Genomic DNA, 14,370 nt, shown 5'->3' on the forward strand with positions numbered 1-14,370 from the left:
AATTGGATGGTCAACACTTGAATTATTTGATTCAAGTAAAGTATGCCATAATAGTGAAGTGATGTATTTTGGGAAAATGCATGGAAGCATGGTTAGTAATACAAATTCATATAGTATTTCACCTAACCTTCGGATCCTGCTGCGATGGCTAGCCTAGCCTATAGTATTTTACCAGGTAGTGGAATTGGTTTTTGCTTTTGGTCGAAGAAAGGGACTTGGTTAAAGAGTATTTACGAGAATTCGCAACTTGACTTGGGAAGTTGACGTGGGTTGAAAAGAGACAACCCTGCCCAAAACAATATAAATACAAGGACAACCTAAGAGAGATTGAAAAGCCCTTATCACTAAGGAAACCATACATAAATCCTCTCTTGCCTCCAAAATTCTGGAACAAGGAAAGGGAGGAATAAACCTTGCTCAAAATAGTTCTATTTTATTATCATCAATCATATCTGAGTCATTTTGAAACTCTTCATTGTATCAATCTTAGTCACAATGGCAACATTTTTCCGAAGAATGGCGATCAGATATATTTTTCTGACATTGTTTTTCTCTGCAGGTGCCTTCTTTTTCTCATGCAGTTTTTGCTTTCTTTTCTGCTTTTTATGCATTGCATGTTTTTAGTTTTTGTGTTTTTTAGCATTCCTAAGTTGATAGCATTGGTATTATAGAAGTAGAACAGGTTTGGTTGCCGTGAATGTTTCTTGGTAGAGTAACGAATTTTGCTGATTTTGCAACCACAGATATTGGATTTCTTGGACGTGTTACATCATTTGGAATCAATTACGGCCAAGTGGCTAACAATTTGCCGTCACCGAACAAAGTGCTTGAACTCTTCAGCAACCTTAAGGTCACGAAAACAAGAATTTATGACACCAATCCGGAGATTTTGAGTGCTTTTGCTAAATCAAACGTTGAGGTCATTGTGACAGTAGAAAATCAAATGCTAATCCAGTTAAATGACCCCCAACAAGCCCTTCAATGGGTGAATGGACATATCAAACCGTACCTTCCAGACACAAAAATCACTGGTATTCAGGTAGGAAATGAGTTATTCACTAATGGTGATACCACTCTTATTCAGTATCTAGTACCTGCAGTGGTTAACATTCACAATGCTCTAGTTCAGCTAGGCATAGACTCTAACATCCACGTTTCAACACCAAGTTCCTTAGAAGTGCTTCAGGAATCTTACCCTCCTTCAGCTGGCAGTTTCAAAAATGAGATCTCTGGGATAATGTCCCAGTTTTTGAGCTTCTTGTCCACCACTAAGGCACCCTTTTGGATCAATGCTTATCCTTACTTCGCTTACAAGGATGACCCTAGTAGGATTCCATTGGACTATGTATTATTTAATCCTAATGAAGGAATGGTTGACCCCAACACCAACCTACACTATGATAACATGCTTTATGCTCAGGTAGATGCTGTCACATTTGCCATTGCTAGATTGAACTTTAGTGGGATTGAAGTAAGGGTCTCTGAGACTGGTTGGCCATCCAAAGGAGACCTTAATGAGGTCGGTGCCACACTACAGAATGCTCAAACTTATAATAGAAATTTGCTGAGAAGGCAAATGGCAAATGAAGGGACACCTCTGAGTCCAAGAATGAGGTTGGAAGCATACTTTTTTGCATTGTTCAATGAAGACATGAAGACAGGAGCAACCTCTGAAAGGAACTATGGCTTATTTCAGCCTGATGAAACCATGACATACAATGTAGGGTTGGCTGCTTTTGCATCCTCATCCACTTCTTCCACTTCAATTTCTCTTACCTCCTCTGCAACTAACACGAAGGTAAAAGTAAAACCAGTCTCTTTTTTCTCCCCCAGCTTATGGCAAAACTCGTATGAAAGAAAATGAAAATGTAGTTTATACAATTGGGAGAAGTGTATCAGTTTAAAAGGGGTTTTGTATGTAATGTCAGATAGTCAAATTCATAATCACAACTTTTAGCAGAACATTTTCAAATTTACTACTGTCGTGTTCTTAGGTAGTGAGTAATTGGTGCATTCTCATGAGTGTCGGTCTAATTATCTTTTTTTTTCTTTTTTTTCTTTCCTTCTCTAAAAAAATCAAATTTTACATTGAAGCAGGCAGCATCAAAGGAATTTCAAAGCTTGTTCTTCTGGGTGTTTGTGTGTTTGCTGACTTCAGCCCTTCGTGGCTTTGTTTGAGAAGAATATTATTACATTCTTATGGAGTGATTCATGTGTATATATCAAAATAACGAAAAGTTGGGATTTTACAACCTTCAAGTTGCAAAATGGAGTATCTCTAGTATGATCTATATTAAAGGTACCTATTTTGCAGAAATCAGGAGCAACACTCACACTTTCTTAACAATGGGGCAACAAAATCTGCATCACGGCGAAGAGTTCAACTCATTTGGAGGATCATCATCACCTTTCACTGTGGCTTCACTTTCACCCACTTACCCCACCACTAGTCACATTCCAGCAACAACCATGTGGCGGTGACGTTAGGTTGAGCTCGTTTTAGATAGATAAGGTCCAAAAGCCACATCATTTTTTATTACCTGACATTATTTGGAATTTTCAAATAGGAAATGTGTTTGTATATTGCTGATTTTGTACCATTTATTTCATTTCATTCATCCAGTCCAAAGGCATATGAGGCTCTAAGACATGTCTGCCTTGAGCTCGTCTAATTGGATGCTAAGAAAAGCCCCCTGTTATGGGACGTGGAATCCATGACTGTTCTCATTTGTATATATAAATGTAAAAGTAATTCCTGATACACCATTCTTTTCTCTCCTTTTCCTCTTTCATCAACTTGTGTATTTTATCACAGTACAAAGTTCATTACAAATATGATATAATGAAAATCTAATTAAAGTTCACAAAGTTAAGGCTTTGTTTGCCTCTTTTATTATCCTCATTCGGACAATAGGACGGTCCTGCTTTATTCCCTGGCCAAATAACCGTCAGCATAGGGTCATTGCCGACCCCTTTTCCAAAGGTGCCTTTATCAGTTTTTTTTTTTCTATTTTAAAGGGGACAATTAAACTTCAGCCTTATCAGAACATGATGGAGATTGGTCTAGCTCTTTGACATCAGTGAAGGTGGTTCTGCACATGAACCCCTCAAATTCTCTAGCTGACCCACCACCCTCATGTGAAAAAAAAAACAATTATTTTTCTTTTGGGGCGTAATAAAATATGCAAGGACAATTTGCAAACAAATCCCACCCAGAATTTTTGCATCGTCATGGTCTTGAGGTACTCAACATTCTGATTTAAAATTGCTTCCTGCAGACAATGTGATGGCAGCAGCAGTTTCGCTTTTTATCAATTTTGATTGTAAGTCCAATCACCAACGCGACATATTCCAAGAAGGGGTCCCATCTCTTAATAATTTCAGCGAGTGCTTCACCGAGTTAGAATTGGAAAATTTGTTGTCCTTGCATACACTTTCATGCTGTTTACTGCGTTCAATTATAATGTTGTGTGGTAAGTAAAATTGTCGGTTTTCTATTTCATCGTATGTTCTCTGTTGTCTGTGTTGTTGTCTGAACTGTAATCATAGAGTGTTAAGTCAAAATCTCTATTGCTCATGGCCCTCCTGAATTTTAAGGGGCAACGGCGAACATAACTGTCACCATGATTAAAAGCTTGCCTATAATTGTAGCCATTTTTCATTCTTTTCTTGGAATACAGACTGGTTTTCATTATTTCAATCTACGTTTACCTTAGGTGGCTCACTAGGGGATCTCCACGTGTCAATTTTGCCATAACATGGCATCATCATCTGAAACCTTAGTGCAGCATCAAAAGCCTCGAATGTAGCTTGGAGCAACAGCACCCCAAATGTCCGATTGTAGTAGAGCTCTTTAGCTACTTCTCTCTAGAACAAAGAAATATATGAAAATATAATCAAATCACGTAAGTGGCTGATGTCCCCTCTTTTTGGTTTGTGATGAAGCAATGGCCACCAAGGAAAACAAAACAAAATGAAAATCGTAATCACTCACAATCTGTTTAATAATACTAAAAACAATAATAGTGACAGGCTCTACAACCATTGATTAGGCGAGCACAGTCCCTCCAACCAACCCCAGTGGCACTTGCACCATTGCGTCTGGTATCGGTTGTTTCTTCTATATTATAAATGTTCCACTGGCTCTGGTTAATTCCAATGCGGTTCTCCCTCTTGAAAAGCCATTGCAAATCATCAAAAAGAATCATATATCTGAATAACTAACCAAATAACTTTTGAAACAAATTGTTATCCCATAATGATGTCACTTTGAAGTTTTACTGAGAAATGAAGCTTCAAAGTAATGTCAAAACTTATACAATGACCTTTACCGCATCGTATATCGTATATGTCTGATGACATCTTCACATGCATATGTTCTCAAACCTCGATCATGAACCATAGCGGTATGGTCGACTACATATTACCAAGGACAAAAGATATATGAGAGTAGATATACTCAGGAGTAATCAACTCCAAGGGTCTAACCACGAACCATAGCAGTATGGCCAGCTACATTTCGATCCGTAGATTTAACATATAGAAAGTCTACTTAAGGTCATAATTAAAATACTATTAAGCAAATGGATTAACCAAAGACTAATCAAGATAATTAGTCATGAGCCAAACCAATCCAAGTAAAAATCCTATAAATAAAATATAAATAGCACATAATACAAGGTAAATTAATTACGTTTATTTATTACAACAATAATTACATTTTAAGGCATTTGACTGACTTGAGCGTCGAAGTGTTTCCTGCAGACGTAACCCCCTACTTGGCTAGGAGAGGATGAGTATCTTGAAGAAGATGAATACCCTTGAATTTGAAGGCTTGGAGCTTTTTTAGTGTTTATTAACATTTTCGCAAGATATATTTGGCTTTGTAAGAATAATTGACACCCACTATAGGACCGACATATATTCATTGAAGAATAAGAAGGTTTTTATGGTGTCTACATGAAGCAAGATGGTAGGCTGTTAAAGCCACTATCTTGGAAAATCAGATGAAACTGCAACAGAAATTTGCTGAGTTCAACAAAAGGAGTATTGATCATAGGGATGCCTCGAGGCAGGAAAATGTATGGATGAGAAGGAGGGTCAAGCCCAAAGGAACAACTCACAAGGGGAATGAGAAGGAAATTCTTGATAACATGAACTCGGTGCAGAAAACTCCACCTCGTGTCACCCAATATGTGGAACTAAGGAAGAGAGTGAATACAATCCTACTCCCAAAACAAACAACTCCTTGGCAGCATGAGAATTCTCGACATCTATTTGTACATGGTATCATGGATACCACCCTCCCTCCGTAGATGGTATCATGGATACCCCTCTCCCTAAGCAGCCGAAGTCCCTTACTTTGGATCGATTATAATGGTAGCACATCATTGCTTATACCACTCAAGTCGGTTTGTACATAACTAAAAATGTTGTTTGTGCAAAGCTTTTGTGAGAACACTGGATGGTTCACCTGCCTCCCCAATATTCCATCCACTACTTCGATAGGTTGGTGTTATCCTTTATTATGTAGCTTTCCACAAGTTAACATCAACACCTTACTTCCTTGGCACATCTCAACGACATGCAAGAGAAGGGGGAGTCTCTACAAAACTTCATCGATAGGTTTAGCAAAGTGACTTTGAAGATCAAGAACTTGAATCCTGAAATGGTTCTGCATTATTTGATCATAGCACTAAGGTTGGGTCCCTTTGTGAATGGTTTGTGCATGATGTCGTCCACAAGTATGAATGAGCTAAGGTAGTGGGCCGCCAAGTTTTTGCAGCTAAAAAAAGCAAGAGATCATAAGAACAAAATAAGAATCGAGACCATGTCGATCGAAAGGGATTGATCGAGACTCAACATCGAAGAGTAGGTTTTACTAGAGGGAGCCTAAACATACTCGGTTCACGTGTTACACCTCCTAAACACACCTAGGTCTTGTATGTTGAAGGAAGCGTTGCAGGTGAACCATATACCACCTCTTAGGAAAGCCAAAACATCATTCAATGTCAACATGAAAACGCATTGTTGGTACCATTGCAACTATAGCCACACGATTGATAAGTGTGTTGAACTTAAAGACAAATTTGAACCTTAAAATGTTTATGAAACGTGACAATGAGAGTAGCTCACGATCTAGTTATCGAAGGTACAATGACTGAAGAGAAGGTAGAAGAGATAGAGAAAAAGAAGATACAAGAGAAGAACCAGCTCAATGCAAGGATAGGCGTTCTGATGTCATACCTCCCTTGAAAGGTACAATCAATATTATATTCGGAGGGTTCATTGGAGGCAGATCTTCATCTTCATCCAAAAAGACACATATGAGGGTCGTCCAATCAATTAATGCAATATCTTAGAGCTTTAGGAGAAAGAGGATACCTCTGTTGGTATCGCACAGCGAAATGTTTAGTGTGAAAAGCGTGTTAACGGTTAATAGCCAAGATAGGAACGGTGAAATGGTTCTTTTTAAAATCGTGATTTTCTTTTAGGACTTTTAACAAACAGTTGGTGAATAAAAAGTGTAGAGTAAGAAAAAATCACACAAAGTATTTTATCCTGGTTCAAATTAAAAGATTCTACGTCTAGTCGTTAATCACTATAAACAGTGATTAACTTTTTCACTAAAATATTTTTCACAGATTACGATTAGATGGAATAAAGAGTAATAACAGAAAACACATTCCTTCGACAAACGAATGGAAGAACCTGCTCAATCAACTTGAAGAGAACCGCTTCGACCTTAGACCCACTAAGAACAAGTGTCTCCTATTCACAAGACTTGATATGAGCACACCAACACTTGAGAACTTCCTCAGACAAAATTTTGTATTCTCAAATGACTTAGTTAAGCCTCAAAGAGGTTTGGCAAAGAGTATATATAGCCCAAAGGTTAGAAACTGAAAAGATAACTCCTAACTGACAGTGATAATCGATTATCAAAAGTGATAATCGATTATTTGTGTCCGTTATGAGGTTTTCAAAAAGAGATAATTGATTATCCTAAGGAATAATCAACTATTTGCGCGACTTAGGCAATACTGACTCACACTGGAATAATCGATTATTTTGATAAATAATCGATTATTTGCATGAGTAACTCTTTTTCAAATGAGCTTGTGATAATCGATTATTACACCAACTAATCGATTATCTGCGCAAACATTCTAAAGACAGGAAAACTTCTAAGTGTTTACATCAACAAAGTTATTCCTATTATAATTTATTCTACAAAAATGCTTTTAAAATAAATACAACAAAAGTCTTCAAATTCTTGATTTTGTAACATTTGATATATAAGTTCAAATATACTAACAAGAACAAATTTATTTATCATTCCTATTAATTACACCATGTTTTTTTATTGACAATGTTAGTTATTAGTAATTTGTTAATAGAAAGAGTTAAATCTGTAATCTTTTCTGTCCTCAGTTCCAAGTCCTTTAAACTAATCTTATAACTTCCAAATATTAACAGACAAAGTGAACCCACAATTATATATATATATGGGATTTGCTAATATGCGTACGCCTGTTTTTCAGTTGATACATTTTAGCAATGTGTACCGGATTTTAGTAGACAAAAATATCCTTATATATCATGATATGATTCTAAGTTTTAAGGTTAAGGGTATTTTAACAATTTTCATTCTCAAAACTAAAAAAAAAAAAAAAAAAAAAAAAAAAAAAAAAAAAACCCCAAACCCTTACTCACCTTCCTCATTCCTTTCAACAAAAAAAAAATAAAAAACATTGACTGTTAAACAATCTTACAAAAAATGATTTTATAATGAGTTTTCATTTTATAATTTTTGTCTTATCTAATTTTATCCCATTTTCACAAGCATAAAGGAATTGGTATTTGACTTGGAAAAAATCAAAAATACTCGTTGTTAAACAATTTCTTACAAAAAAATGATTTTATAATGAATTTTTATTTTATAGTTTTTGTCTTATCTAATTTTATCTAATTTTCACAAGTATAATGACATCAAAGGAATTGATAATTAGCCTGGAAAAAATCTGAAACACTCGTTATTAAACAATTTCTTACAAAAAATGATTTTATAATGAGTTTTCATTTTATAATTTTTGTCGTATATAATTTTATCTAATTTTCACAAGCATAATGACATCTGAAGAAATTGGTAATTAGCCTAGAGGATTTTTTTTAGAGATGATGATTCAACATATGCAGATGATGAAATTAGAGATGTTAATAAAAATGATGAAATTGAAAAGATCTTGAATAAACCTTTGCCCTGAAGCTGAATATGTCAATGACTCAACTCTTTACAAGAACAAATTTGGACTACAAGAGCAAATTTGGGGGTTTCTTTTTTTTTTTCAGTTTTAAGAATGAAAATTATTAAAATACCCTTAACCTTAAAAGTTAGAATCCATGATATATAAGGATATTTTTATCTACTAAAACCTGGTACACATTGCTAAAATATACCAATTAAAAAACAACTAAAAAACAAACATACACGCATTAGCAAACTCATATATATATATATAAATATATATAGATATATATATAGATATATATAGATATATGTATACATAGATATATGTATACATACATACATATATGTATACATACATATATGTATACATACATACATATATGTCTGATTTTTTTATTGAGTTTACGCAACACTTATTTTCATGTCGATAAAACAATAATGGTAAAATGAATTTTTAAAAACGACAATCGAGGTGTATTAAAATGGGATAAAAAGCAGCTATGGTTTAAAAAAATGAAACTATAGAACCAAAGTGAAAAAATGGCATTTGATCCGAAACAGTCTTCTAAGAATGAAATAAAGAGAAGAGATATCATAAAACATGACCAGGGTACAAAACACAGAACAATTTTTAATTTTTCCACTGTTAGATTACTTGTGCTGAGATTTTGAGCATAAAATCCAGTATTATAGTTGGAAAGCACGCAAAGAGCAGATGAGAACAAGAAATGAAAAACCGATTTAAGGTGCCTTGGTTAAGACTTGTTTTACTTCAAATGTCGTACATAGACGGCTCTAAACTTGATTCTAATGAAAACAGAATATCTTTAAATTTTACAATTAGAAAATTTTCATTTACAAGCATTAACAAAAATATCACTTTCATTTTATACTATATTCATGTTTTGTTCATTTGATACTATATTCATGTTTTGTAATTTCACAACCAAAAGTATTTTATATCAACACTACCTAACTTTACAAAAAGTTATTGTCGAAACAAATATTTCCAAACATGAACTAATTCAGTCATATTCATTTTTAACTAAAATCAAAGTTATCTAAAATTATGTATACAAACTCTAATCTAAAGGGACGCCTAACAGACATTTCATAATTAACCATGGGGTAGTAAATGGTAAAGGAAAACGAAGAAATCAATCACAAAGCAGTACGATTCTAACGTGAAACTTAATTTTGACTCCAACGACAACTGCTCTCACTCTCGATTGTCCCAGAAGTGGAACAACATGAAATTGCCAGCTCTTATGACCCCTGCCCAAGTGCCCAACTATTATTAAAAAACCAGACTAATGAAGAACAGCACAATACAGAGAAAGAATTGCACAGGTCACAATTTGTCTTGCTATGATGCATCAGTTTTAAAACTTAACCTATGCCACTCCAACATACTTATTCAGTGAACATAAATCGTACTAACAACACGGATAAATATTCTTCACTTTTTCAGAAACGATAACAAGTGTGGCATTATTTCCTTGAAGCCAACAGTTTTAATACCCTCCACTCTTCTTATTCCACCACTCCAGAAACTTCACCTCCGCAGTCAATGTGTCTACCCTGTAAAGTTGAAGAGCATGATTTGCGATTTCATGTCCAAAAGTCCAACCAAATATACCTCCGGCTAAAAATGACAATCCAGCGCCTGTTCAATATTATGGGGAAATGTAAAAGATTAACAATGTATATGAAACAGTTACACACTACTTTTGTCACAAAAGACCTACATAAAAATTTCTTGTACAAAATATTATAAAACCAATTTCGAATGTAAAACATATTAAGTGTAAAAATGAGCAAGAATGGCGCCTGCTTTTGCTAACAATATGATACCAAATTATGAGCTATCCAGAAGCACAGCGAAGTAGAAAAAAATTTAAGTAGTATGACAAATGGTAGATTACCATGTAAACTCCTTGAATATTTCCAGGCATAGCCAGCAGTAAACAATGCTCCCAAAGCACTTCCTCCGATGCCAAATTGCACTGCCTCCCTGGCACTTTTCAGCTGAAATGGGAGAAAGGACTTCAGGTCATAGCTATCTTGAAGTAAAAACTCAATCAACCATGTACTCCAGTAGGTGAAATGTTCATATTTTTGAAAATGCAGGAAATGATAACAGGCACAAACAGTTAAATTTTACAGCCAGAGTTGATGCTATAAACAGAAAGGGGTTAGCAACAAAGATTTGCCGTCATTTGCCATTTACTTAATGTGCTCCAACACGAACAATGACATATGAAACAGAACAATATAATTTGTCCATCATGGTATTGTTTTATACAATATCCGTTTTTCTCTCTTTGGGGGAGGCTCAAGGTTTCAAGGGAATCACTTGACTCTTTTGGACTAATACATCACAAACACCCAAAGGTAGATAAATGTTGTCATGTCCGGTGACTAATGACATTATGACAACAATGCATATTAGCAAAATTGATGAATGATGAAACGCAATTACCACCATACTGATGTCTAGAGGGCATCCAATTGATGGAAAACTCTATTATGTTGAAAGGGAAAACATTTGAAAAAGACAATTAATGGCCTGTTGAAAAAATTTTAGATAGACTTGGGAGATAGACCACCTCTAAGGTATGAGTTGCTCATGTAAAAGAGCTTACATCACTTCCAACATAAAACCTTAAGGCTTAATGTTTGTGGATCTTATTTTTCTTTTATACCACTCATCTTGTTCATTTCTACTCAATGTAGCACTTTCAACTTATAGTTGGATTCCTAACAGTCTATCCCACAAGTGTGAGTTGGGGTTTTACTATAACTTTCTACCACAATAGGATATACTTGTCCCACTCATTTATCTCAACATACTTTCACTAACCCTCGGCTCTAATACGACCATTGGAATCTTTTACTAGGATAGATTGGAGAGATGGACCATCGAGTTCCCCATATAAGAGACTTGATACACTTCTAACATAAAACATTAATGGTTAATGTTTATGGGTCTTGTTTTTCTTATAAGCCACTCAACATTTTTATTTTTTCTCAATGTGGGGCTTTCAACTCTTACTTGAATTCCTAACATGACCAACTCAAGATTGAATAGATTAGAATGAAGCATCCCAAATCCCAATAACTTAAAAGGAAATTAAAGTTTTTTCTATAGCTACATGCAATAGTGACGATTAAATCTGTCTATGCCTAAAAGTGTCACGGCCATTGATTGTTTGTGAGTGATTCTATTTAACATATCATCAAAAATTACTTGTGTAAGTCAGGGAGTTTAAATGATTATATAGTTGTGACAAAAAATACTGAAGATTGCAAAGTGGCACAGCCAACCTAGCAGAACATGGATGAGAATGGAAAATAGATAGGTATTGATGCTACATTAGAGCTGCTGGTGAAATAACACCTCTCATTTTAGGTTGTTTCAAGGGGATCACCTCACCAGTTGGGTTGGAAACCCATCCAGTTGTTTGACTACTTCAGTTCATAAGAATCACAACCAATCATGTATAGACAAATGCTATGTCTAGTGGATGATGCCATTATGACAATAATGCATATTACCAAAACCAACGAATGATTAGAAAGAGATGACCATCATAATAATATCTGTTGACAGAAGAACTCTAACATATTGAAAGGACAAACTTTAGAAAAACTTGGTTAGTTTAACGCCCAACTCAAAATTGAGTATATAACAAGAAAGTTGAACCAATCGGACAAACACATACTAACTAGCTTCCTATATTACAAATTGAGTATCCTAATAACTTCAAAAGAAACCTGAATTCATTGAGGTATTTGGTAACAATTATTTCAGGGAAAAACATAATTTTTTTTAAGTGGCATAAAAAAGTAATTGTTTCGTCAACTCCAAGAAAGTGGAACCAATCCAACAAACACAATAACTAGCTTCCTATAGTTGTAATGTAACTATCGAATCTGTCAATGCCTAACAATGCCTTTATCATTGATTATAAGCTGGGTTTAGAATTATGATCCACAATTAATGGCAAGCACGTGCTTTAGTGTCATTTCACTAAAACAACATTACCCAATACCAAGAATTACAACATCAGGAACCAAACTAAAACATGCAGTGCACCAAATGATAAAATTCCAAACTAAAAATAACCAGGCACACTTGAGAGAACACACTCATCAACAATAACAATAGCAAAGAGCACCCGACTAAACATTCGAGACTAAATATAAATAAATATCACAGAAACTTTAGGTTATGATCTAGAAACACAGAAGACGATGTAAACATTCAACATAACAAGGCAACGAAAATGAAAAACTAAAGGACGCAAATGTAGATGATAAATTGAGAGAAATATTACAACGGGTCCATGAACAGGATCAGAAGCGATAAACTCCTCGACGTCAGAGCTGGACCAGGAAGGGATGGGTTTATCACGCTTGATGAACTTTGAGTAGTTTTCCAAAAAGGAAAACCTCTCTGACCAAAACTCCTTGTAACCTTCCCAATATGACTGGGATGACGAACCTTGCGAATTGTCTGCCATCACCCCCTTTCACTTGAATCCCTCTGTAATAACCAGTGAAATTAAATTCAGCACACAAGATTAATAACTGAATCAAGTAAAATTTTATTGTATACTCGAATCAAGTTTAGCAAGTCCAAAAACACTTTTTTTCTGTAACTATTGCTTTTTCTCCCTTTCTCAATGGCTGCATTAGAATTAATTACAGCTTCGTACAATCTAAAACGCAGGATTTCTTTAAAAAAAATCATTTGCGTGAAAGTCAAACTCCTGATCGAAATCGAGAAAAATAAATCCATTATAGAAAACAGAATCGAAACCGTTCGGCAATTGCATGATAATTTCGACAGTAATAATACAAAAGAGACAAAAAAAAAAAAGGAGAAAACATAATACTAGAGATGGTTATAATTATGATGAAATTGATGATATTGATGGATCAGAGATTGAACTAAGTAAAGAAAGAGTAGAAATTGGAGAAGGAGATGAAAAGTGCGATACCGAAGTTGCTGGAACAATTACGCTGAGGAAGAGGTTACGCAGTCGTTTTCCAAAGGCAGTGATTTATTTAGGTTTTACGAGCTGAAGCTCAGACAACACAGCGATGTTCATTTATGTTTTCCGATCCACTTTACGTCATATTTTATTTTTCTTTCAACAAAATTACGTCATTTATTATTTTTATATTTTTTTATTACTTTCCCAACTTATTCTATTAAAAATAATTTATAAAACATTTTGGAGAGAAAATATTATAGCATTATATACATCATAAATATGCATCAAATTTAAATTTAGGTGATTTCAATTATCAAGAAAAAAGATTAATACCTGTCTAATTTAAAAGAACGCTTAAAAATGTAACAATCCTAAAAATAAAATTTACCTTTTATACTTAATAAACTTATAATATATATATATATATATATATATATATATGGAGTTTGCTAATTTGCGTCTGTTTTTCAGTTGGTACATTTTAGAAATGTGTATCGGGTTTTAGTACACAAAAATATCCTAATATATTATGGATTCTAAATTATAAGGTTAAGGGTATTTTAATAATTTTTATTATCAAAACTAAAAAAGAAATCCCCAAACTCTTGCTCATCTCTCTCATCCCTCTCAATCCTTTCTCTTTCATCTCTCTCACTCCAACATTTTATCTGTCATCTCTATGCTAGTCCCAATTGAAAAATCAGAAACACTCGCCTAACCCTAATCTACCATCCTTACTTGTCCAATTTGTTTCTCTCTCATCTCTATACTTTTCCTCACCGACACACAACAACCCGCGACACCGCAATTTGTTGCTCTTACTCTGTTCGTTCATTTGTTTTCCAGTTTAATAACAAAATAATTGATGATGTTGATGTTGATTTTTTATTGGAGAGTTGTGTTATATATTTTCCCTTCTGATTATTATTAAATTTCTTTTTTAAATTTTAGAATTTTTTTGTGTTACAAACTCCCCTTCTGCAGGCACACCATCATCAATAAACAAAGATCAAAATCAAACCAAGCTTAGCCAATTAAAAATTAAGTCAGAAGAATGTAATGGTAAACAAAACCTTTAACTTTACAAATCACAAAAACAAATTGGATAAGTGAAGA

At 34.4% G+C, this 14,370-nt stretch overlaps 2 protein-coding genes across 3 annotated transcripts; one reads left to right on the forward strand and one right to left on the reverse strand.

Annotated features, from left to right (window-relative positions):
• The first annotated feature begins 351 nt into the window (after nucleotides 1–351).
• LOC108339883 (glucan endo-1,3-beta-glucosidase 14) lies at nucleotides 352–2,776 on the forward strand. 2 transcript variants are annotated; one of them, XM_017577109.2, is made up of 3 exons: nucleotides 352–559; nucleotides 744–1,798; nucleotides 2,098–2,776. In XM_017577109.2, the coding sequence occupies exons 1-3, from the start codon at nucleotides 496–498 to the stop codon at nucleotides 2,176–2,178; spliced, it is 1,200 nt and encodes a 399-aa protein (XP_017432598.1). In that variant the 5' UTR covers nucleotides 352–495; the 3' UTR covers nucleotides 2,179–2,776. The 2 variants fall into 2 exon arrangements, with proteins under 2 accessions (XP_017432598.1, XP_052723877.1); XM_052867917.1 differs by having other exon boundaries at nucleotides 2,315–2,776.
• A 6,744-nt stretch (nucleotides 2,777–9,520) lies between these two features.
• Nucleotides 9,521–13,370, reverse strand: LOC108322955 (succinate dehydrogenase subunit 6, mitochondrial). The gene is made up of 4 exons (XM_017555301.2): nucleotides 13,258–13,370; nucleotides 12,592–12,800; nucleotides 10,177–10,279; nucleotides 9,521–9,917 (listed from the first exon to the last, which is right to left on the reverse strand). The coding sequence occupies exons 2-4, from the start codon at nucleotides 12,775–12,777 to the stop codon at nucleotides 9,766–9,768; spliced, it is 441 nt and encodes a 146-aa protein (XP_017410790.1). The 5' UTR covers nucleotides 12,778–12,800; nucleotides 13,258–13,370; the 3' UTR covers nucleotides 9,521–9,765.
• Nucleotides 13,371–14,370: the final 1,000 nt, after the last annotated feature.

Source organism: Vigna angularis, chromosome 1 (genome assembly GCF_016808095.1).
Source record: "Vigna angularis cultivar LongXiaoDou No.4 chromosome 1, ASM1680809v1, whole genome shotgun sequence".
In the NCBI taxonomy this organism is placed as follows: domain Eukaryota; kingdom Viridiplantae; phylum Streptophyta; class Magnoliopsida; order Fabales; family Fabaceae; genus Vigna; species Vigna angularis.

What these genes read in the sequence shown, in the direction of transcription:
- LOC108339883 (XM_017577109.2), top strand. Translation starts at nt 496, where the DNA reads ATGGCAACATTTTTCCGAAGAATGGCGATCAGATATATTTTTCTGACA. An exon ending in GACATTGTTTTTCTCTGCAG is followed by an intron (nt 560 to 743) that starts GTGCCTTCTTTT and finishes TTGCAACCACAG; the next exon opens with ATATTGGATTTCTTGGACGT. An exon ending in CCTCTGCAACTAACACGAAG is followed by an intron (nt 1,799 to 2,097) that starts GTAAAAGTAAAA and finishes ACATTGAAGCAG; the next exon opens with GCAGCATCAAAGGAATTTCA.
- LOC108322955 (XM_017555301.2), bottom strand. Translation starts at nt 12,777, where the DNA reads ATGGCAGACAATTCGCAAGGTTCGTCATCCCAGTCATATTGGGAAGGT. An exon ending in ATCCTGTTCATGGACCCGTT is followed by an intron (nt 10,280 to 12,591) that starts GTAATATTTCTC and finishes CTCCCATTTCAG; the next exon opens with CTGAAAAGTGCCAGGGAGGC. An exon ending in ATATTCAAGGAGTTTACATG is followed by an intron (nt 9,918 to 10,176) that starts GTAATCTACCAT and finishes AATATTGAACAG; the next exon opens with GCGCTGGATTGTCATTTTTA.